General features: G+C 40.8%; 1 protein-coding gene across 1 annotated transcript in view; it reads right to left on the bottom strand.

Moving 5' to 3' along the window:
• The window catches only part of LOC133547692 (sentrin-specific protease 3-like), a 64899-nt gene extending 42230 nt beyond the window's left edge, over nt 1-22669 (bottom strand). Inside the window, exons 1-5 of the mRNA XM_061893245.1 lie at nt 22335-22669; nt 14330-14455; nt 4402-5112; nt 329-442; nt 103-214 (exon numbers count right to left, since the gene is read on the bottom strand). Of these exons, the coding sequence (XP_061749229.1) occupies nt 103-214; nt 329-442; nt 4402-5112; nt 14330-14417 (1025 nt within the window). The 5' untranslated portion in view covers nt 14418-14455; nt 22335-22669. The remainder of the gene's footprint in view (nt 1-102; nt 215-328; nt 443-4401; nt 5113-14329; nt 14456-22334) is intronic.
• Nucleotides 22670-25220: the final 2551 nt, after the last annotated feature.

The following is a 25220-nucleotide window of genomic DNA, read 5'->3' on the forward strand; positions in this document are numbered from 1 at the left end:
ACAAATCAGTGTTGTGGGAAAATGTCAGCTTTTACAAAAATTAAAAAACATGTCCTGTTTTATGCTTGGTACAGTTCCAAAACCTTATGGGGCGTTTCTAACCTGTGCGGTTGGGAAAAGTTATCGTCAAAGATATCTTGAAGCCTCTCCGCAACGTCTTCGACATGGATCGGTATCAAACTGCCATACTTCTGCAGCGATTCTTCAAGAATACCTAGAGTGTGAACAATAGAGAACGGTGTGATACTCCCACCAGGTATTAGCGTTGACCGCAACGGTGCTCATGCCAATGGTTATTCCTGTGCTAATGTAGTTCTTGGACTCGCACCAGTTACACAGCTCATTTGTTCTCCGGAAAGCGCAGGCTCCGCAGGTTTGTTCTCCAGATCCAGTCTGCCTCTGTCCCCTTGTCTGTTGGGAGAAATTCCGCTCCTTGGTTTGTCTGTCGGGAAAAAAAGATAAGAAAAAACTCATAAATGCCTTATTTCTCTAATATATATATACATATATATATGAAAGTCATAAACGCCTTTTTCGTCCCTTTTCTGCAAGTAACACGGTTTTGTATCAGTGTCACTGACAAGGAATTGGCAAAGAAGATAAAACACACCTGATATTTCCAGCAGCGCCTCTCGAAAGCTACAAGGGCTACATTTTTTTCTGTGTCACGGGGTTTTGTCTGCTTTTTTCTCCTGACTATTTTCTCAAAATAGTCTCTGACAAGGAATGATGTTTGAATTGGTTTTCACTTGCTTGAACACAAACATTCTAATTTGGATTGTATGTTTCCGCTGGCAAGGGCAAGGTCGCTGCCGTAAGACTCCCACAGAGGACAGTGTAGCGAAGAAGATCCAAATTCCTACCTCGTCTTTCATGGACATACACCTGTTCGTTGACTTTTGTTGGACTGACCGGCTGTTTTATGGCGGTAACACTCTGTGAGAGCACTAAGGTCATAACACAAGCGATTCTTCAGTCGTTGACTTTTGTTGGACTGACCGGCTGTTTTATGGCAGTAACACTCTGTGAGAGCACTAAGGTCATAACACAAGCGACTCTTCAGGCTTAGGTGCACAAATACCATATTTTTCGGATTATAAGTCAAAGTTTTTTTCATAGGGGGTGCGACATATACTCCGGAGCGACTTATGTGTGAAATGATTAACACATTACCGTAAAATATTAAATAATAGTATTTATCTCATTCGCGGAAGAGACGAAGAAAATGTCAGCAATCGTCACACACACACACACGTCAGCAATCGTCACACACACGTCAACCAATAAGAATTCGGCGGGTTAGGGTCATGGCAGAAGTGCATTGTGGGTCATGGGATGCTAACTGCTATATGCTATTGCCGTAGCTATTAAAATGGGTCGTTTCAACGTTGGCGATAATTTATAAAAACTGAGAAGGGCTGAACCAATAGGGCACTGAAAAGGAAATCATGTACTGCAGATTACAAGCTGGACGTAGTGAAATATGCAGCAGAAAACGACAAGAGGAAGCGGCGCATACCTTTGGAGTTGGCAGAGTTGTTTAAAAGCGAAATCGAGGAAGAAGATTTCATCAGATTTATCGATTAAGAGTGACAGATTGTTTGGTAAACGTATAGCATGTTCTATATGTTATAGTTATTTGAATGACTCTCACCATAATATGTTACGTTAACATACCAGGCACGTTCTCCGTTGGTTATTTATGCGTTATATAAAGTACACTTATTCAGCCTGTTGTTCACTATTCTTTATTTATTTTAAATTGCCTTTCAAATGTCTATTCATGGTGTTGGATTTTATCTAATAAATTTCCCCCAAAAATGCCACTTATACTCCAGTGCGATGTATAGGTTTTTTCCCTTCTTTATTATGCATTTTCGCCCGGTGCGACGTATACTCTGGAGCGATTTATAATCCGAAAAATACGGTACGCATCCCCCCTAAGGAGCCAAGTTTGGGATTTGCCTTTTTACATCCTTCGCCCCATATTTACCTATTTTTCCTAACTTTTTACAAGGCGCCGCCCTTGTGGCGAATAATCGGTCTTCATGTTATGTTGACCACGGTCTACTGTATGTCTGTTCTGGACGAGTTACACTGAAAACATATCTTGTACTTTTTAAGTACACTTACAAAGTAAAATTCTGTTCCATTAATGCAAAACTGTGTTATGGAAAAAAAAGGGTGGGAAAAACAGACGAATACAGCAACAAACTTACAATTCGAACTGTTAGGTCTGGGCGATATCTCGAGTTTGTAAGAGGTATCGATATAATTTTAAAGAAGATATGAATTAAGAAAATATCGCAATATCGATATAATTTATTGAATCTTAAAATGACCAAACCGCTTATTTGTTGTGTTCCTTGTTCTCCCCCACTTCCCACTCCCTCTCACACTCCATGAGCTACTAAACACCTTCCATTCCTCCTTCCTTGCACGTATAAGAACATTCATGATTGGTTGGTTGTTTACTATGTTGAGTCACGTTTAGTTGACATTAAGGCAAAACATTAAGGACAGGTCAATAAGAGGCAACATAGGGCAGGTCACAGCGGACATCCCAAATGACGACGAGAGAGCTGTAGAAGAAAAGAGGGAATGTTCAAGTGGGCAATATATGTATTAAAACATCTAGTGGAAGATGGCAGAGGGATTCTCTTTAGATTTTTCTTTTAGCAATGTAGAGAACGTCCAGGAAACCCACAATGTGTCTACTAGGCCACATTTGGTGAAGTGAATTATATTTATATAGCACTTTTCTGTAGTGATGCGGATGAGGGGACAGGGCTGCGGAGCTGGCACTGAGCGCTGGGACGGAGAGGCTTCGCGGTGTCTTGGCTGGGTGAGCAGGTGTCGGACACCTCAGTCTCCTTGGACGTATCATCGCTCATCCATGCGGACTGGACACTGGCCGAGAGTGGAGTCGGCTGTCCTGGTTGCTTTGTTGGGTCTGCTCCTGTCTCTGGCCATCCTCCCTCCACCCCAGCGGACGATGGCGTGGAACACCGCAGAGGCCACCACAGTGGATATGTTTCTTTTACTTTTTATTCATAGCTGTATGTAGAAGTGTCTGGTTGTATCTGCTGCTTTAATGTCTTTAATGTCCTATGTGTTCTTTGATGTTTGATGTTTCCCTCTTACACACAAGTAAGAGGGATGTGTACTATGGCTATGAGTTGTTGTTTTTTTCCCTTGGCCTCAGTCTGCACCCCCTCTCCAGGGCCCAGGCTAAGACCGATTTTTTTATTTTATCTTCTATTTTTTTCTCCCCCCCTTGTTTACCTGTATCTCATCTTTTTTTGTAAGGGGCGCTGGAAGCCGGCAGATCCGTCAGCGATCCTGTTCTGTCTCCCTTTAAAGTTTGTCTGATCTTGAATGGGATTGTGCTGAAAATTGTAATTTTCCTGAAGGAACTCTCCTGACGGAATAAATAAAGTACTATCTAATCTAATCTAAAGCGCTTTACATTGTGAAAACCAATATCTAAGTTACATTTTTAAACCAGTGTGGGTGGCACTAGGTGTGTATACTGTCTTGCCCAAGGACACAACGGCAGTGACTAAGAAGGCAGAAGTGGGGATCGAACCTGGAACCCTCAAGTTGCTGGCACGGGCACCCTACCAACCAGGCTATACCTATAAAACTGTTTGAGTTGCCAAGCCGGGCATATTTCACACGAGGAATGCTGCCACAATTGTATGCCAAAGTGAGGAAGATCATAGCCGCACAATTAAGTAAAGTCACTTACTTGGCGCTGACCAGAACCTTGTGTGTGACAATCCATTAGGGAATTATAAAGTGCCTGCCTACAAATGTAGTTTTTATCTGAGTTTGATACATTTTATATTGTTTGCACAGCTACGTTATTTAATTTCCGTAGAAAGAATGTTTTTTTCTTTTATTTATGTTATATAATTCTGTACTACTTAAACAGTTTATTTCCTGTGCTGTTAATACCCATCTTGACTAAATGGGTTAATAAAAGTGCCACTGACCGTTTTTTGTCATTCACTTCAATTTCAGTGCAGTTCGCTCAAAATGAATAGCTTTATAGGTATACTTTCACCAGAAAATATAACAAAATATATCATTGAATATCGAGTTTAAGTAAAAATATATTGAGATATACTTTTTCGTCCTTATCGCCCAGCCCTATGTACTGTGTCTTATTGTCTTTTTCCACTTTTCCCCGTAACAGTTTTGTATAAACGTCACTGACATGGATTGAGGCGATGGGACAGCGTTAGCTTGTTATTTCTAGTGTTTTGACAAATTCTACAAAAGCAGTTTTCTACGTCACAGGAATCTTTTTCCCCAATTAAATGATGCAGACACAGTTGGAAAAAAAAAGCTGAACGAGCAGAAAAAACAAACGTAATCTAATAGAAAATTCCTTACCTCTGCCCCCCAGTGTGAACCTTGCGTCAGAAACCTTGCAGTTGTCTTCATAGTCTGTGTCAGGAGATACCCGGTATTGTTTTACCCTTCTGTGTTTTCCGTAAATATTGTACTTCCGTTTGAGGCTCCATCGCAGACCCAGGAAGTGCGCCCACTGGGCCCGCTGCCGCCAATTCTTCCAGTTCTGGCTGAGCCGGAACCCAATGCCACCATGAAATCTTAAACGGTGGCGGGAGCGCTTCATAGTGCCAAAGCCATTGTGACGGGACTGGAAGTGGCGTCCTCCTGTCCTAACCTGGGAAAATGCCTCATCCACAAGCAGGGTGTCATCATCTTGCGTCTGTGACGGTGCAAAGTTCGGGTATTGGGTGGACTGGGAGGGAAAGTCCGGGAAGTTCGATTCAGCAACTGCCGCCTGCTCTCCGTCATACTCTTCTTCTTCCGCCACGTTATCTTCCCAACAATCCCCCTCAAACTCAATGGCGCTGCCTACGTTCAGTTTGGGGTGGTCTTCCTCGACACCTATAGCTTCGAGCCAGCCGATCCTCTCCTCTTTCGCCTCTTCTTCTTCCTCCTCCTCCTCTTCCCCCTCCTCCTCCTCAACAAACTCTCCCCGCCACACCTTTTCCTTCTGGCCCAGCCGGAGGTGCAATGGGTTGGGAATGCTGTGGTCCGAAACTGGGACGTTGAGGTGGTCTCCTGGGATGCCACCTAAAAGGCAAAGAAAGGTTGCATTAATTTTAATTGTACAGTTAAATATCATGAATGTGAAATATTAACTAATAAAATGCATTAAGATAACTTCCTTATTCTGGAATTACCTTGAAATTAAGGCAAATATAAAAAATATATATTTAACAATTTTTAAAAAGTATAAAAATATACATTTGTTGTTTTTTTCTCAGAAAACATCTCATTAGACCTAGGTCGATAACACATTTTGCATAACGATATATTGTTCTACAAATTATTGCCGATAATTGTCAACATTATTTTGAGGATCAAATTAACCACGGGTGTAATATTACATAATAATAATGCAGGTTAGTTCTTGCAAACCTTAACATTGCAGTTGGGATGCCACTATTAAATATCCAAGTTACATAAAAAAAAAACAATATACTGTTAGCAAAATTTTGCACTTGAAGAAAAATCATGACCAAAATAAAATAAGTTCGGTCTCTATTAAGGAAGAGATGGGGGACCTTCAAATAAAGTTATTGTTACCCTAATTATCAGTAATTATTGCGGAATTGTTAAATGTACTCAAAAAGTATTTACACACCAAAAGCTTTGAACCAAGTTGTATTTTTCTATTTATAACTAAAATAAATGGACACACACTATACTTTCTTGGCAGAAAAAAACAAGCATTTATAATAATAATAATGGATTAGATTTATATCGTGCTTTCCTATTGTTAGATACTCAAAGCGCTCACAGAGAAGTGGGAACCCATTATTCATTCACACCTGGTGGTGGTAATCTACATCTGTAGCCACAGCTGCCCTGGGGTAGATTGACGGAAGCGTGGCTGCCAGTTTGCGCCTACGGCCCCTCCGACCACCATCAATCATTCATTCATCATTCATTCACCGGTGTGAGCGGCACCGGGGGCAAGAGTGAAGTGTCCTGCCCAACGACACAACGGCAGCGATTTGGATGTCAATAGGTGGGAAGCGAACCTGCAACCCTCAGGTTTCTGGCACAGCCGCTCTACCCACTACGCCATGCCGCCCCATTTTGTTCAGGCTTTATAAAAGCTGTATTATTATTATTTGTGTGTTTGAATATGTTTATGTTCTGCCATTATAATTTGTCGACGTTTTAGAATTGTTTTTATAAATGCAAATTGCGTAGGAATGTAATGATTGACTGAAAGGGGCGGCGTGGCGCAGTGGTAGAGTGGCCGTGTGCAATCCGAGGGTCCCTGGTTCAATACCCACCTAGTACCAACCGCGTCACGTCCGTTGTGTCCTGAGCAAGACACTTCACCCTTGCTCCTGATGGGTGCTGGTTGGTGCCTTGCATGGCAGCTCCCTCCATCAGTGTGTGAATGTGTGTGTGAATGGGTAAATGTTGAAGTAGTGTCAAAGCGCTTTGAGTACCTTGAAGGTAGAAAAGCGCTATACAAGTACAACCCATTTATATATTTTTTTAATATTATATTTATATTATTATATTTTTCATATTCCTACATTTTAACCATATCAAAATGTTCTGGGAAAGTTTGCCTTTCAGAAGATAGATATTGATCCAACTGTGTTTTAAAAGGGAATCGATTGATTTTATCGATACTAGTAAAAGGAAAACATTGGATTTAAGAACACCTGACTTTATGTGAAGTCTATCACTTTTAAAATTAAGGATGATAAATGTTAAGTCTATATAAAAATATGGCAAATAGTTAAGGTGACCGAGAAAGGTCATAAACACAAACGCAACAGGACAATATCAATAATTGCAAAACAAAAACTTTCAGCTACAGCACGATTGCAAAACCCACAAAGACAAAACGACAACACTAAAATATACAACTGCAACACAAATTTAAGCCACAAAAGACAACAGAAGTGACGGCGGAGAAAATTACGTTGACGCACAGACTTGGGAAACACAAAGAGAGGTAATCTAATCAGAAACAATTAAGTACAGGAGGGCGACGAAGGAGGCAAAGTAAATTAGGAAGCTAGGGGCCAACACCATCCATCAACAGGGATGAGGGAGCATACAAAAAACTATTTAGTCAGCCACCGATTGGGCAAGTTTTCCTACTTAAAATGATGACAGAGGTCTGTAATTTTAATCATAGGTACACTTCAACTGTGAGCGACAGAATGTGAAAAAAAAAATCCAGGAATTCACATTGTAGGAATTTTAAATAATTTATTTGTAAATTATGGTGGAAAATAAGTATTTGGTCAACCATTCAAAGCTCTCACTGATGGAAGGAGGTTTTGGCTCAAAATCTCACGATACATGGCCCCATTCATTCTTTCCTTAACACGGATCAATCGTCCTGTCCCCTTAGCAGAAAAACAGCCCCAAAGCATGATGTTTCCACCCCCATCCTTCACAGTAGGTGTGGTCTTCTTGGGATGCAACTCAGTATTCTTCTTCCTCCAAACACGACGAGTTGAGTTTATACCAAAATGGATACATACATGACACAGCAGAGGATTGGGAGAATGTAATGTGGTCAGATAAAACCAAAATAGAACTTTTTGGTTTCATGATGAAAATTACAGCCCTCTGTCATCGTTTTAAGTCGGAGAACTTGCACAATCGGTGGCTGACTAAATACTTTTTTTGCCCCACTGTACATGCCTCCACACATCTGGGACGCTGTCATCCATGGTGGACGCCAGGACAGAGGACAGATGTTGAACTTTATTTAGCAGGTAAAGCTCCTCTTAAAATGTTGCTTTACGTAGTTTCATTGAAAATTGCTTGAATTATGAAAATGTGAGCAGAAAGTATGTCTTCTATATTGGTAATTCAACCTAAAGTGTTGGTTACACTTAATTCAAATAAGATGTGAATGGCCATTAATTGTTGTTTACTTGCTTGTTTGTATCCATAATTCATGTATACCTAATTCCCTCACAAGAAATAACAGGAATAAAGGAAACTTCACCTGCAGTGTCCAGTATTTTTTTTTTTTTTTACAATCACACTGATTGATTTTCTTTTTACTATCGATTTGTTTTCATGTTCGCATTTACGCTAGCTGGAAAGCTAATGCTAATCACCCCATAAATGTATCGCTGTGTGGTTACCAATAATTTCAATTTAATACAGTGATACTAATCGTAGGGAGTTTTACTGCAGTCACCATGATTACAATTTATGTGCATGTAGTTCAAATGCCCACAACTGCTGAAACGGAAACAAAGAGTGACGGCTCTTGCAGGACATAACGCATGCACATAGCGGTGATCGAGGCTGGAAAAGTTCTCAATTTAATTTAAAAATGTACCGTTCAATTAATTGCCGCGTGCTTAGCCCCCTACTCTACACCCTCTCCACTCATGACTACACCCCTGCTTATGCCAGCAATACCACTATTACATTTGCAGACGACACCACAGTAGTGGGCCTCATTTCTGGGAGGGATGAATCTGCCTAAAGCGGGGGTGCCCATTACGTCGATCGCGAGCTACCGGTCAATCGCGGGGGATGTGTCAGTCGATCGCCAGCCAGGCTTTTAAAAAAATTGACCTAAAAATTAGCGATCATCAATCTTCACCAAGACGTCACTTGATTGACATTCTGGCGTGCACAAGCAATCGCTCGGAAAGCTGGCGTGCACAAGCGCTTGTGCACGCCAGCTTTTCGAGACTCTTTATTTTGTTAGCACAGGCAGCATGAAGCACGACTTTTATTGTGAAGATAGGAACTGTGCAGTCGGTCTTTAGGCTTTTGACGGCAGGTATGGCGCGAGAGTCTGTTGAAATAAAAAGTGTTTCTCGCCTTCCTCTCGGCCATTTTTTCAAATAAATGATCTCGCAGCAGCCAGCGTCATCTTACAAGACCTTCGGGTGCCGTGAATGTCAATCAAGCAAGCTACGGAATTTACCGCCAATGTTTTTCTTGTAAAGTGTATGGAAGCTGGATAAATAAGATGCCAAAAACCAACCACTTTCATGTGGTATTGTACAGAAAAGAGGACTTCTTTTCTCCTCCATTCGAAAATGTGGGCGTTATCATATACGGTCTGATTCCAATCAATGCATGTCATCAGAATCAGGTTATACACCAACTTATATTCTTGTCTTCATGAAAAAAAGACATCTATATGTGTTACACATGCTTGTATAATCATTAAACCCATTTAACTTGTTAACAAAAACGTCTCTTTCATAAATAAATCAATATAAATGATATGAATGAGGTAGATCACCTCGATTTGGTCAATTGAAAAGTAGCTTGCCAGCAGAAAAAGTGCGGGCACCCCCGGCTAAAGAAATGAAGTGGAGCGGCTGACTTGTTGGTGCAGGGAAAATAACCTGGTCCTTAACACCACCGAGACGAAGGAGCTGATCATGGATTTCCAGAGGAAAAAAACGATAAACATCCAACCATTGTACATCAATGGAACTATGTGGAAAGGGTCTCTAACTTAAGGTTCCTGGGGATCCACATTGAGGAAGACCTGTCATGGCATATGAACACCTCAGTGGCCATCAAAGAGAAACAGCAGATATTTTACTTTCTGAGACTCCTCAAAAAGAACCACCTGTCACAAAAACTGCTTGTGTCCTATCGCTGCTCAATAGAGTGTGTGCTGACATACTGCATGTGTGTATGGTATGCCAGATGCACGGCGGCAGAGAGACGCACTTCAGAGGGTCAGAAAAACTGCCAAGAAGATCAATGGCTGCCCTCTCCCCTCCCTTGATGAACTGTACATTGCCAGGTGCCTCAAAAAAGGCCAAAACATCATAAGGGACCCATCTCACCCTGGACATAAACTTTTTGAACTGCTGCCTTCGGGCTGGAGATACAGGACAATAAAATGTCGGACAAACAGATTAAAGAACACTTTTGACCTGAGAGCAATAGTGTCGCTGAACACAAGACAAGATCGTCTGTGCATGTGAGCTGTGTGGTTGGTATTTTTATCTATTTATCTACGTTCTTATGTTGTTATGCGTTATTATGAATTTGCACTAAGTTTGCACTTAGTTTTGCTTACAATTTCATTGTACAATGACAATAAAGATATATTCTATTCTAATTGACCTACCAAATATTGGCTCAGGTCTACAGCACCACAAACCGAAGAGATGTGTAATCTATTTCAGACTCCACAAGCAACAAATAAAATCCGGCACTGAGCAGTTTATCTTAGTGTGGTGTGCAACGATATCAACATGGTCCACCAACCTAATAAGGATTCTGTCCCACCTCCAAGCCAATCTCTACTCCTACAAGACTGAGATCTTGCATGAACAAATATGATCACTAACAAAATAGATAAGTAACCACAGTAGAAAAACAGGTAATCGAGAAGAGGACATACAAACGGAGGAAATGATGGAAATGACGGCAGTGGTTTCGGGACATTTCATGTGTGTACATCTCTTAGGAGAGTGGGAGGCAGGGGGAAATTCAAAGCACTTGGAGCACTAACTGTAAGTAGTAAAAGTTAAAAGGGTCTCATTGCAACTTGCTTTAAGCAAAAAAATAAAATAAATAAAGGATATGCTGTATTTTCCGGGCTATTAGGTGCACTTAAAATGCGTCTTTTTTCTCAAAACTTGACAGTGCGCCTTATGTAAGGAATAATTCTGGTTTTGCTTACCAACCTTGAAGCTATCTTATTTGGTACATGGCGTAATGATAAGTGTGACCAGTAGATGGCAGTCAAACATAAGAAATGCACGTAGACTGCAATACAATAACAGTCACAAATAAGAGATAGGTGTAGACTGCAATATGACTCAATTAAACACCACCAACATTTAATGTGTTCCATTGAAAATATAGAACATTACACATGGCGCTTAAAAAAATCTATCAAAATGTTTTAGTAGGACATTGGTAAGCTATAAAGCCGCACCGTTTGATGGATTGTACTGTGCTTCAATATACGAGTATTATTATGGTGTGTGCATAAGGTAAGACACTATCTGGCGTTTTGTTTCTAAATATTATGGAAAAGCAACTTTTCTTACCCTCTGGTACCTGTTGATCTGTATTTGGGATCTGCATTAGTCCGACACCGTAGACGATAAGCTTCTTCTTTTTCTCTATCTTCTTGTTATGGGACATTCCTTGGCTGAATTATCAATCAATGTTTATTTATATAGCCCTAAATCACAAGTGTCTCAAAGGGCTAATGTAAACTCATTACACCAATATGTTTTAACGCTTTCATGGCGAGTTTACGGACAGATATAAGTAAGAAATTCACACTATACATTAGAAATGGCAACAGCGGAGGATTGAATGTCCCATAACAAGAAGATAAAGAAAAAAAAGAAGTTCATGGACTACAAAGGTGGTCGCGCGCAATTGTTCGGGATTTATGCAGATCCCAAATCCAGATCAGCAGGTACCAGAAGGTAAGAAAAGTTGCTTTTGCATAATATTGTGAGACAAAATGCCAGGTAATATGTCTTACTTTATACACACACCATAATAATACTCGCATGTTGAAGCACAGTACAATCCATCAAGCGATGTGGCTTCATAGCTTACCAAAATCGTACTAAAACTTTTTGATAGATCTATATTTTCAATGGAACATATACAATGTTTGTGTTGTTTACTTGAGTCAAACTGCAGTCTACACATATCTCTTGTGTGTGACTGCCATTATATTGCAGTCTACACGTACACTATATTGCCAAAAGTATTTGGCCACCTGCCTTGACTCACAAATGAACTTGAAGTGCCATTCCATTCCTAACCCATAGGGTTCAATATGATGTCGGTCCACATTTTGCAGCCATTACAGCTTCAACTCTTCTTGGAAAGCTGTCTACAAGGTTGCGGAGTGTGTTTCTAGGAATTTTCGATCATTCTTCCAAAAGCGCATTGGTGAGGTCACAGGTCGAGAAGGCCTGGCTCTCAGTCTCCCTTCTAATTCATCCCAAAGGTGTTCTATCGGGTTCAGGTCAGGACTCTGTGCAGGCCAGTCAACTTCATCCACACCAGACTGCCATCCATATCTCTATAGACGTTGCTTTGTGCACTGGTGCATAGTCATGTTGGAAGAGGAAGAGGCCCGCTCCAAAATGTTCCCACAAGGTTGCCCAAAATGTTTTGGTATCCTGGAGCATTCAAAAGTTTTTTTCAATGAAACTAAGGGGCCCAAGCCCAACTCCTGAAAAACAACCCCACACCATAATTCTTCCTCTACCAAATTTCACACTCGGTACAATGCAGTCCGAAATGCACCGTTCCCCTGGCAAACTCCAAACCAAGACTTGTCCATCGGATTGCCAGATGGAAAAGCGTGATTCATCACTCCAGAGTCCAGTCGCGACGTGCTTTACACGACTGCGTCCAGCGCTTTGCATTGGATGTATGGCTTAGCTACAGCTGCTCAGCCATGGAAACCCCCTTCCATGAAGCTCTCTGCATGGGCTAACTGGATGGTCACATGAAGTTTGGAGCTCTGTAGCAACTGACTGTGCAGAAAGTGGACGACCTCTTTGCACTATGTACTTCAGCATCCGCTGACCCCTCTGTCAGTTTACGTGGCCTTCCACTTGGTGGCTGAGTTGCTGTTGTTCCCAAACTCTTTCATTTTCTTATAATAAAGCCAAAAATTGACTTTGGAATATTTAGGAGCGAGGAAATTTCCCAACTGGATTTGTTGCACAGGTGGCATCCTATGACAGTTCCACCCTGGAAATCACTGAGCTCCTGAGAGTGGCCAATTCTTTCACAAATGTTTGTAGAAAAAGACTACATGACTAAGTGCTTGATTTATACACCTGTGGCCGGGCCAAGTGATCAGGACACCTGATTTTTATCATTTGGATGGGTGGTCAAATACGTTTGGAAATTTTGTGTATCTGTTGTGTTTTACTGCCATCTGCTGTTCACACTTATCATTACACCATGTACCAAATAAAATAGCTACAAGGTCAGTAAGCAAAACCAGAATAATTCCTTACATTAGGCGCACCAGGTTGTAAAGCGCACTGTCGGGTTTAAGTGCGCCTTATCGTCCAGAAAATATGGTAGATTATGTATTACAAACCTTCTGTATGCCGCTTTCTGTCTGTCTATTCAGAATGTGCTGTTTGTTGTCTTATTCATGTGCCGAAGCCATCTTTCAGGCCAAGCCCTCTTCAACTGCATCTCCAACCCATCAGTCATGTTGTAGTTTTTTGGAGATTCCATAGTGTCTATTGACAGCTACTAATTAGAACTACATGCGGAAGATTTAATAATGCGTGTGCATATTACGAGCTGGTCCGACCCACAAGAAGAGGATAGAGAAAAGAAAAGGAACTCATTGGTAACTTTGACCTGCAACGGAATAACGTGCAAAGCTCTTCGGGTAAACCTGTGTCATAAATGGAGATATCCACTGACGTCACCAAGGCAAAATCTCTCACTAAAATCTTAAATTGCAAATGGCGCGTTTGGAGAAAATTTGGAAGAAGGCAAGACTGTTTTTATAAATAGCTCCGCCATGCCTCTACGCTTGGATGGAAATTTTGGGGGACTAAGTTATGGGAATCTCAGATGGTTAAGCTCCAACAGATAAGAAAAGTTGGTTTTGCATAATTAGAATCCATTAGGGGAAATTAATCTGATCAAATATGAATAAATATACAGTATAGGCTAACAATTTGGACACAAACCTTCTCATTTCAATGCATTTTCTTTATTTTCATGACTATTTTTACATTGTAGATTGTCACTGAAGGCATCAAAACTATGACACCTGAGAAGTGAAAACCATTTCAGGTGACTACCTCTTGAAGCTCATCGAGAGAATGCCAAGAGTGTGTAAAACAGTAATCAGCTGTGGCTATTTTGAAGAAACTAGAATATAAAACATGTTTTCAGTTATTCACCTTTTTTTGTTAAGTACATAACTCCACATGTTCATAGTTTTGATGCTTTTAGTGACAATCTACAATAGTCATGAAAATAAAAAAAACACATTACGGTAAATGAGTTGTGGCCAAACTTTTGGCCTGTACAGTATAAAGAAACTGTTTGAAATTAAACACCCAAAACAACAAAAATAAATTCAGAGGGAAGCAAAACCGAGCAGTCTATTTGAGACTTTTTATAATGCTTTCTCAAACACACATGTCCAACCAGGCTACTATCGGCCCACCAAAGTCCCTTTTCATGTCCCCTTGAACACTGCAACATCTTCTAGAGTCATATACGTACATATCACTATATGATCCATTATGAATTCCCCGTGAAGAAAAAAAAAACAGCGTACCTCCTCCAGTATCGTCCTGGCCGACAGCAGTCAGACCCAGATCTCCCTGCCAGCGGTTCTGGGTCAGGCTACCGCCACTGTCTCGCATTCTCCACGGACACCCTGCAACCTGCGCCAGCGCGTCACCTAAAACACATGACCACCGAATTGAAGTTAAAAAGTGGCTTTGGAGCATTCAAAGCTGTTCACACGGCCTGGCCACTATGTTTGACATGTCAACATAATGTGTATTATGTTTATGCATGAGAACATTTTGTTGTAAACTGAGGTGTGCATCAAAATCATGGTTGTTTTTTTTACAAATGACAGATGTGAACAAGAGCATGTATTGTCTGTGTTATGATGTAAATGATAGGTGTCAATAAAGGCATTCTATGACTTTTTAAATTTGATTACATACTATAGTATAATTTTATTGCATGATTTTTGTATCTCTTTAATTCAGGTAGCCAGGAACTGCAGATAGAAATGAGCTATTTAGCTATAATCTGTTGCAGAACATATCTGTCTTTGAGCTTTATGTCTCTCTGCATTGTCCCTTCAAATAAAGACTAAACTAAACCCGACACATTAGTGATGGTTAAACATTAAACTGTTTCTATACGATTGTGTTATCATTCTTCAACAGGTACGTAAAGCACTACACCCATACGATCTATAACAGGCTACGTCAATAACATACTATTATAGCTTCGTTAGCATAGTGGTCCCCAACCACCGGCGCCGGTCCGTGACGCATTTGCTACCCGGCCGCACAGAGACTTTAAATAATTTATAACCAATCACATTTTCTCCCACTTAACTTTTGCCAGTCCCACCAGACACCAATAAGGAGTTGGGGGGTCGGGGGTCAGTCCTCTCCAAGGTTTCTCATAGTCATCATAGCCACTGTCACCGACGTCCCACTGGGGTGAGTTTTTCCTTGCCCTTATGTGGGCTCTGTACCGAGGATGTCGTTGTGGTTTGTGCAGCCCTTTTAGTGACTTGTGATTTAGGGCTATATAAATAAACATTGATTGATTGATTGATTTGCTATTGTTGTTACAAGGGACAATGCACATTAATAAACATAAAATGTAAAAGTGCCAAATCGTAGCCAAAACTTAGGTTTCATATGTAGATGACCTAAGATCAGGGCAGATCAGGAACAAAGTGACCATAGGAGTTCATGTGCATGAGGCAGATGGAGAAGTGCTAAATTCCATCCATCCATCCATTTTCTACCGCTTATTCCCTTTTTGGGGTCACGGGGGGCGCTGGCGCCTATCTCAGCTACAATCGGGCGGAAGGCGGGTTACACCCTGGACAAGTCGCCACCTCATCGCAGGGCCAACACAGATAGACAGTGCATATAATAATTGTGCTGAAAGAAATAAATACCCATCTCTTTTGGCCGAATAAGTTCAAGTGCTGATATTATTGCACATCGTCGTATTACATAAGTAGTTAGCAATAACGGATGTATTTGCGCATGTAAAATCGGAACAAAAAAGCTAACAGTGTATTTATGTATGAAATATTGCACAAAATACGAATACATAACTTTTAGAAATTTATTGGAACTAATGTAAAGTATCTGTAGCTTTCTTATACTGTATACCCATGCTTTTGTCCTTAAATGTGATATATTACCTCTAACCCATCAGATACTAAAGCCAAAACAAAGCCTAACACGGGCAAAAATAAGCAAAAAAACACAAGTCTATGAGGAGCTTTTTTGCAAAGGGAAAAGAACAGGGGCTCCCATTAATTGAATGTTATGTTGAGTTTTTTTATGCATTCATTTTTCATGCACTTATTTGCTATATCTGCCATTATCTGAAAATAATGCCTACATTAAACCGGTCCCTGGTGCAAAAAAGGTTGGGGACCCCTAGTCTATACCGTTAACTCTGATTCTAGCAGGCTAACAGCAGTTTATCATCGAGAAAGCGAACATTTGTAAACGTCAGCTAACTTGTGTTATCTTGACAAAATTGGTGCAGTTCAGCTAAATATTTTGGTTTTCTGACATGGACTTGTTTCTTCAGCACTGTCCACACAATTAAGTCAGAACTTTAGGAAGGCCATTCTAAAACCTTAATTCTAGCCTGATTTAGCCATGACATCACAAAGACGAAGAGAAGACCTTCTGGAGGAAAGTTCTTTGGTCAGATGAAACAAAAATTGAGCTGTTTGCCCACAATACCTAGCAATATGTTTGGAGGAGAAAATGTAAGGTCTTTAATTTCAGAAACACCATTCCTACCATCAAGCATGGTGGTGGTAGTATGATGCTCTGGGCCTGTTTTGCTGCCAATGCAACTGGTGCTTCACAGAGAGTAAACGGAACAATGAAAAAGGAGGATTAACTCCAAATTCTTCAGGACAACCTAAAATCATCAGCCCGGAGGTTGGGTCTTGGCGCAGTTGGATGTTCCAACAGGACAATGACACCATACTAGGGCTGGGCAATATATCGATATTGCGGTTTTGTCTCTGTGCAATATAGAAAATGACAATATCGTGATATTCGAGTATACGGTCTCACGCAGTTGCTTTTACCTGCAGGCATTACACTACAGGCTCTTCCCACTCTTTGTTGTGACTCCTTCTCAAAGAAAGCAAGCGCACCTTTTTACATATGTCAAACACGTTTACACCCTCGCGGAGCAAAGAGGTAGCAGCATGGGTAACTTTTGCTGTGGTGCGAGCGGTAATACGAGAAAGAAAGTGCGAATCTGGTAACATATGAAGGAAGAATTCATTCCCAAGAAAAACAGCAGGGGGCCATCGTCTGCCGGTGGTTTAGCTTCAAGCGGGAATATGTCGAACAGACAACCGTAATTTGTCAAGTGTGGGGCAAATCGTTGCTACAAAAGGTAGCATTACAGCTATTATGTAGCATCATTTGAAAAGTCACCTGCTAGAGAATGAAGAGTGATTGAAACCCTGCATTTCAACATCCCCATTCGGTGCTACAGGCCCACTTACACCATCAACGCCGTATGAAAAAATTGTCAACAACAAAAGGAGATAATGTCCGCAGTAATCTACCATATAGTGAAGGACATACACTATTTGATTTCCTATTATGCAGCTTATTTTTATTTGACAGTTATTGAAATATCTTGTGTGACATCATGCACAAAAGTGCACCGTTTTAAACTATTTTAGTGGCGTTCTGTACAAAGAGTGCACTTTAATTTAGTGTTGTTTTGATGTCATCTTAGTGACATCATGCACAAAAGTGCACTAATATCTTGTTTTAAAATATCTCTGACAATCTTGCGCTTTCTGTTTTGGAAATTACATGAATGTTTGTTGCACTGCTTGATAACTGTTTAATAAATACCGTTTTGGTCAATTGACTTACCGTATTTCCTTGAATAGATGCCGGGCATGTAAGATGCGCCTGCCTTGAATTACTGCCGGGCAAAACTCGCTCACCAAATTAATAAGCGCATGCTTGCTTTCACCGCCTGGTCAAATACGTGACGTCACGAGCGACGCTTCCCTGATGTTATTTTCAAAGTGGCTGAGGATTTTTTTTTTGTCTTTACTGTGTGTAAACCAGGGGTCTTGTTCCACAGCCATACAGATCACACTAATGGTTGTGATATAAAACAATTTTAATACTCTTACTAATATGCGCCACACTCTGTGAACCCACACCAAACACATTTCTGGAGAGTATTGGCTCTGTGGCACATTATAAACGCAGCATAGGGATGACCCATAATGCCGTGCATCCATGACTCTTGGATATATTATACACGCGCCCCCGATCCCCCTCCCACCCCCCTCCGTGCGTTCGTTGAGGTGGGCGGGGTTGGGGGTGCGTGTATATTATATCCAATAGTCACAGATACACGGCATTATGGGTAATCCCTATGCTGCCACAGAGCCAATACTCTCCAGAAGTGTGCTTGGTGTGGGTTCACAGAGTGTGGCGCATATTACTAAGAGTTTTAAAGTTGTTTATATCACAACCATCAGTGTAAAACGTATGGCTGTTGAGCAAGTATGCATTGCGATCTCGTATGAGAAGCAGCGAAATGCATGCGTCCGGCCGGCACGCAAACAGCCTGGTGGAAAAGTGGGCGCGATGACATGCTGTAGAGCAGTGGTCCCCAACCACCGAGCCGTGGACGCAGAATATTTGTTTTTATTTTTTTTAAATCACACTCAATTTTTTACTGCATGTCATTGGTAAGCGCAGGGGTGAGAAGAGGTTTTAAAATTATTAGCGCCTGCTTACTTTTGCCGCATGCTTTGAATAAGCACAGGAGTGAGGAGAGGTTTTAAATTAATTAGCGCCCCGGCGGCTATTGAAGGAAATACGGTAGTTGTCATTTCCCTCTCTACATGAAAGTTTAAAATGAGCATATATTAATGCAGTATGAACAAGAATGTTTTAATCTAGACACAAAGAATCTTCATACTGCTGTGATTATATGCATCAAATGTTGATTCAAGGCAAAGGCAAAATATCGAGATATATATCGTGTATTGCGATATGGCCTAAAAATAGAGATATTAAAAAAAGCCATATCGCCCAGCCCTACACAAACACATGTCAAAAGTGGTAAAGGAATGGCTGAATCAGGCTAGAATTAAGGTTTTAGAATGACCTTCCCAAAGTCATGACTTAAAACATGTGGACAATGCTGAAGAAACAAGTGCCTGTCAGAAAACCAACGAATTAAGCTGAATTGCATCAGTTTTGTCAAGAGTGGTCAAAAATTCCACCAGAAGCTTGTGGATGGCTACCAAAAGCGCCTTCTTGCAGTGACACTTGCCAAGGGACATGTAAGCAAATATCAACATTGCTGTAAGTATACTTTTGACCCAGCAGATTTGCTCACATTTTCAGTAGACCCACAATAAATTCATAAAAGAACCAAACTTCATGGGATGTTTTTGGTGAGTATGTGCTCCAATCACTATCACCAAAAAAAATAAGAGTTGTAGAAATGATTGGAAAACTCAAGACAGCCATGACATTGTGTCCTTCACAAGTGTATGTAAACTTTTAACCACGACTGTACGTAAAGCGCTTACGATCTATACCAGCATGCTGGGCTACGTCAATAACATTCAATTACAGCTTCGTTAGCATATTCTACAACATTAACTCCGAATCTAGCAGGCTAACGGCAGATTATTATAAAAAAACTAACAGTTGTAAACGTCAGCTAACTCGTGTTGTCTTGACAAAATTGGTGCAGTTCAGCTAAATGTTTTGGTTTTCTGACATGGACTTGTTTCTTCAGCATTGTCCACGCGTTTCAGTCAGGACTTTGGGAAGGCCATTCTAAAACCTTAATTCTAGCCTGATTTAGCCATGACATCACGAGGACAAAGAGAAGACCTCCATGAGGACATTTCTGTGGTCAGATGAAACAAAAATTGAGCTGTTTGCCCACAATACCCAGCAATATGTTTGGAGTAGATCCCAGGAACATTACTCCTACCGTCGAGCATGGTGGTGGTAGTATCATGCTCTGGGCTGTTAAGCTGCCAATGGAACTGGTGCTTTACAGAGAGTAAACGGGAAAATGAAAAAGGAGGATTACCTCCAAATTGTTTAGGACAACTTCAAATCATCAACCCGGAAGTTGGGTCTTGGGCACCGTTGGGTGTTCCAACAGGACAATAACACCAAACACACGTCAAAAGTGGTAAAGGAATGGCGAAATCAGGCTAGAATGAAGGTTTTAGAATGGCCTTCCCGAAGTTCTGACTTAAACCTGTGAACAATGCTGAAGAAACAAGTCCATGTCAGAAAACCAACACATTTAGCTGAACTGCACCAATTTCATCAAGACAACGGTAGTTAGCTGACGTTAAAAAATTTTAATTATTTGATAATCTGCCGTTAGCCTGCTAGATTCGGAGTTAATGTTGTGTACTATGCTAACGCAGCTCTAATAGAATGTTATTGATGTAGCCCATCATGCTGGTATACATTGTAAGCGCTTTACGTACAGTCTTGGTCGGTCAAAAGTTTACATACACTTGTGAAGGACACAATGTCTTGGCTGTCTTGAGTTTCCAATAATTTCTACAACTCTTATTTTTTTTGTGATAGAGTGATTGGAGCACATACTTGTTGGTCACAAAAAACGTTCCATGAAGTTTGGTTCTTTTATGAATTTCTTATGGGTGTACTGAAAATGTGACCAAATCGGCTGGTTCAAAAGTATACATACAGCCATGTTAATATTTGCTTACATGTGTTAGTTTTCTGACATGGACTTGTTTCTTCAGCATTGTCCACACGTTTAAGTCAGGACTTTCGGAAGATCCTTCTAAAACCTTAATTCTAGCCTGATTTAGCCATAACATCCCAGTAAGTCTTTGCTGTCGTCCAGCATTCTGGTTTTGTTTACTTTGTAGTCCAGTTTTAGTTTCGTTCCGCAAAGCCTTCCCTCAGCTTCAATGCCTTTTCTTAGGGGCACTCTCCTTCTGTTTATTTTTTTTGTTTAAGCATTAAATAACTTTTTTACCTGCACACTGCCTCCTGGTGTTTCCAACATCTACAAAGCAATTAGCTACCGGCTCCCACCTACTGATATGGGAGAGTATTAATTACACTGTTACGCTAGACAACACTGACACACAACAACAACACATCATTTGCAGACTACAATTACTGCTTTGCAAAAAACATTTTTTACCCCAAATAGGTGAAATTAGATCATCTCCCACGGCACACAAGACTGTATCTCACGGCACACTAGTGTGCCACGGCACAGTGGTTGAAAAACACAGGTCTACAACAGTGTTTTTCAACCTTTTTTGAGCCAAGGCACAATTTTTGCGTTGAAAAAATGCGGACGCACACGACCAGCAGAAATCCTTCAAAAACCAAACTCAGTAGACAGTAATAAGTCGTCGTCGCAATTGTTGGATATGACTTTAAAGCATAACCAAGCATGCATCACTATAGCTCTTGTCTCAAAGTAGGTGTACTGTCACATCACACCCTGACTTATTTGGAGTTTAGTGTTTTAGTTCTTGTCTTGCACTCTTTTTTGGTGGCTTTTTCTCTTTTTTGGTATTTTCCTGTAGCAGTTTGTCTTCATTTGAGTGATATTTCCCACATCTACTTTGTTTTAGCAATCAAGAATATATCAGTTGTTTTATCCTTCTTTGTGGGGACTTTGTTGTTTGTTGATTTACCATGAATTGATTAACGTGGACCCCGACTACAACAAGTTGAAATACTTATCGGGGTGTTACCATTTAGTGGTCAATTGTACGGAATATGTACTGAACTGTGCAATCTACGAATAAATGTTCCAATCAATCAGTCATGTCCAGAAGTAGTTTGTCTTTGCTCCACAGTAAGTCTTTGCTGTCATCCAGTATTCTGTTTTAGTTTACTTTGTAACCAGTTCAGTTTTAGTTTCATTCTGCATAGCCTTACCTGGGCTTCAATGCCTTTTCTTAGGGGCATTCGCCTTTTGTTTATTTTAAGTTTAAACATTAGACACCATTTTACCTGCACACTGCCTACCGCTGTTTCCGTCATCTACAAAGCTGCCACAAACTGATATAGAAGAGTATTACACAGGTACTCTGCCAGACAGCACCAACACTCAACAACAACACATCATTTGCAGACTACAATTACTGCTTTGCAAAGAATATTTTTAACCCAAATAGGTGAAATTAGATCATCTCCCAAGGCACACCGGACTGTATCTCATGTGCCGCGGCACAGTGGTTGAAAAACGCTGTTTTACAACGTTAACTCCGAATCTAACAGGCTAACGGCAGCATATTATAAAAATAAAAAAAACTCACATTTTGTAAACGTCAGCTAACTCGCATTGTCTTATTCCGAACGCGAACGAGCTTTGACGATTTGTATTTGACATTTCAACGGCAAAACGTGAATGAATAAAAAGAGAACAATTAAACCGTTAGCATTAGCACGCTAGCTGCCGGCTGGCTAGCGTGTCGCACACTTCAATCAAACGCCGCATTCAAGCAGGTATGTTTAAATGTTACTTACCGTTGTAAAAGAGCGAGTATTAATTATAAATCCGCCTGGAAGCAGAGCCGAGCGTCGACTGCGGTGTAATATTGTCGTTAATTAAACTGCTAATGTGATGCTAACACTTTCATTGAATGGTTGTCAGCCGTCGCTTTCTTCCTCGGGAGTCTTCGACGCTTCGGATAAACACGCAGACACACCGCCGCTTGACGTTAACATGTAGCGGAACAGAAAATGTGACTTTATAACCATTAAAAGGACAACATTTATATACGCCGAGCGCGCTAAGGAGACACAACGACGACGGCAACTGTCGCCCGACGTCCGTCGCACAGCAATGACGTCATATACGTTGGCGAGGAAACAGCGTTTTTCGTAACGTTAACGTGTTACTAGCGTGTATAGTTGGTCAAACTCAGGCAATACGTCGATTTAATGAATGTTTCATGTGCTGACTTTTAACTATCTTTACACTGAATGGGGAAAAGTATATGTTAAAATGGGTAAAATGACGAATGATTCATCTAGAACAGGGGTAGGGAACCTATGGCTCTAGAGCCAGATGTGGCTCTTTGGATGACTGCATCTGGCTCTCAGATATATCTTAGCTGACATTGCTTAACATGATAATTAAGAATAATTCCACTGGAATTCACAGTGCTAAAAATAACGTTCAAAATATAAAACATTCTCATGCATTTAAATCCATCCATCCGTTTCCTACCGCACCTGTTCAAGAAGTTGCATTAACGGTAAGAAGTATTTTATGTCACGATGGGGGGGTCGCAGCTTGCTGTGGGGTTGTTTTCCCAGGAAGGCAGACAGACTACTCGGGACATGGCATTTAGGTAAGAACATGACTTAATTTAAACTAAAAAAAGATACAAACAAAAATCGCTCGCAGCGGAGGCACAACTTGGGCTAAGGAAGAAAGCAAAAGCATAAACAGACTAAGAACATGAATCAAACAAAACTTACTTGGCATGGCATGAAGCACGAAACTATGGCAAGGCATGAAACAAGTCAGCACAGAGCAAGAAAAGATCACATTGACGCCAGGGCGACTGACTGGCAAAGACAAGCTTAAACGCTGCCTCTGATTAGTGCTCGGGAAGCAGGTGAGTAGGCATTTTGTCCACCAGAGACAGGGGGACCAAATGAGTAACCAAGGAAACCAGACAAGGGAGTGGGAAAAAACTGGAACTTAAAGAGTCCAAAAGACAAACAGCACATGGACAAACAAATACATGATCAACAGACATGGCATTTTATTTATTATTGGTTAGCTTCAGAATAACAATGTTATGAAAAAGAATAAGAGACTTTTTGTACTCTAAAAATGTTGGTCGTACTTAAAAATGAACGCATTTAGTTGTATTGAGTGTTAAAAAATATGATATGGCTCTCACGGAAATACATTTTGAAATATTTGGCTTTCCTGGCTCTCTCATCCAAAAAGGTTCCCGACCCTTGATCTAGAAAATAGGGCGCTAACGTCAAGTCCAACAAAACATCAACATTGTTTAATTATTTATATAAAAGACTGTTTGAATCATTGATTTTTCACCGGGAATGATGGACTCATTCTTTGTACAATGGTGGGAGGATGCGAGCAGAACTGCGGACGCTTTTGTGATTTTGGATAACATCGGATCACCGCCCTGCAGGATGAATTTGAGGACCAGTCGCTTGATGTTAACATGTAGTGGAATAGAAAATGTGACTTTATAACCATTAAAAGGACAACATTTATATACGCCGAGCGCGCTAAGAAGACACAACGACGACAGCAACTGTCTTCCGACGTCCGACGGGGGTTGTTGCTGTACACACGACAGACTCTTTGGTGTAGAAGGAAGGCAGCGTGTCTGGCGACCCTCCAGTCGAGGACGTTGAAGATATCCACCTATTCGCTATCACGACAACGGAATATCTGCTCGGGTTTGTCGACAAATTGGAAGATCCTGGCAGTCTTCAAAGTACGCCAAAGCTGCCACCAATGGTCGAAGGATACGAGCGGAACTGTGGACGCTCTTGGGATTTTGGATAATATCCGATCGCCGCCCTGCAGGATGAATTTGAGGACCAGAAATAGCTGGTTGTCAGCCGTTGCTTATTCGACGGTTTTGGATAAACACGCAGGCACACCGCCGCATGACATTAACATGTAGCGGAACAGAAAATGTGACTTTATAACCATTAAAAGGACAACATTTTATATACGCCGAGCGCGCTAAGAAGACACGACGACGACGGGAAGTGTCTTCCGATGTCCGTCGCACAGCAATGACGTCATATACGTTGGCGAGGAAACAACATTTTTCGTAATATTAAGGTGTTACTAGAGTGTACAGTTGGACAATTGATAAAGAAATACCAGGTTCCAAAATAAGATTTGTGTTTCATTCTATACAAAAAAGGCATTACATCACAGAGCATAACTCTTATTGCAGTGTTTTTCAACCTTTTTTGTGTTGAAAAAATCCAGAGGCACACCACCAGCAGAAATCATTACAAAACGAAACTCAGTTGACACTAAAAAGTCGCAATTGTTGGATATGGCTTTAAACCAGGGGTCACCAACGCGGTGCCCGCGGGCACCAGGTTGCCCGTAAGGACCAGACTAGTAGCCCGCTGGCCTGTTCTAAAAAATAGCTCAAATAGCATCACTTACCAGTGAGCTGCCTCAATTTTTTAAATTTGATTTATTTACTAGCAAGCTGGTCTCACTTTGCTTGACATTTTTAATTCTAAGAGAGACAAAACTCAAATAGATTTTGAAAATCCAAGAAAATATTTGAAAAACTTGGTCTTCACTTGTTTAAATACATGTTTTTATTTTTTTACTTTGCTTCTTATAACTTTCAGAAAGACAATTTTAGAGAAAAAATACAACCTTAATGA

The sequence above is a fragment of the Nerophis ophidion genome, unplaced genomic scaffold, assembly GCF_033978795.1.
Source record: "Nerophis ophidion isolate RoL-2023_Sa unplaced genomic scaffold, RoL_Noph_v1.0 HiC_scaffold_152, whole genome shotgun sequence".
NCBI classification, from domain to species: domain Eukaryota; kingdom Metazoa; phylum Chordata; class Actinopteri; order Syngnathiformes; family Syngnathidae; genus Nerophis; species Nerophis ophidion.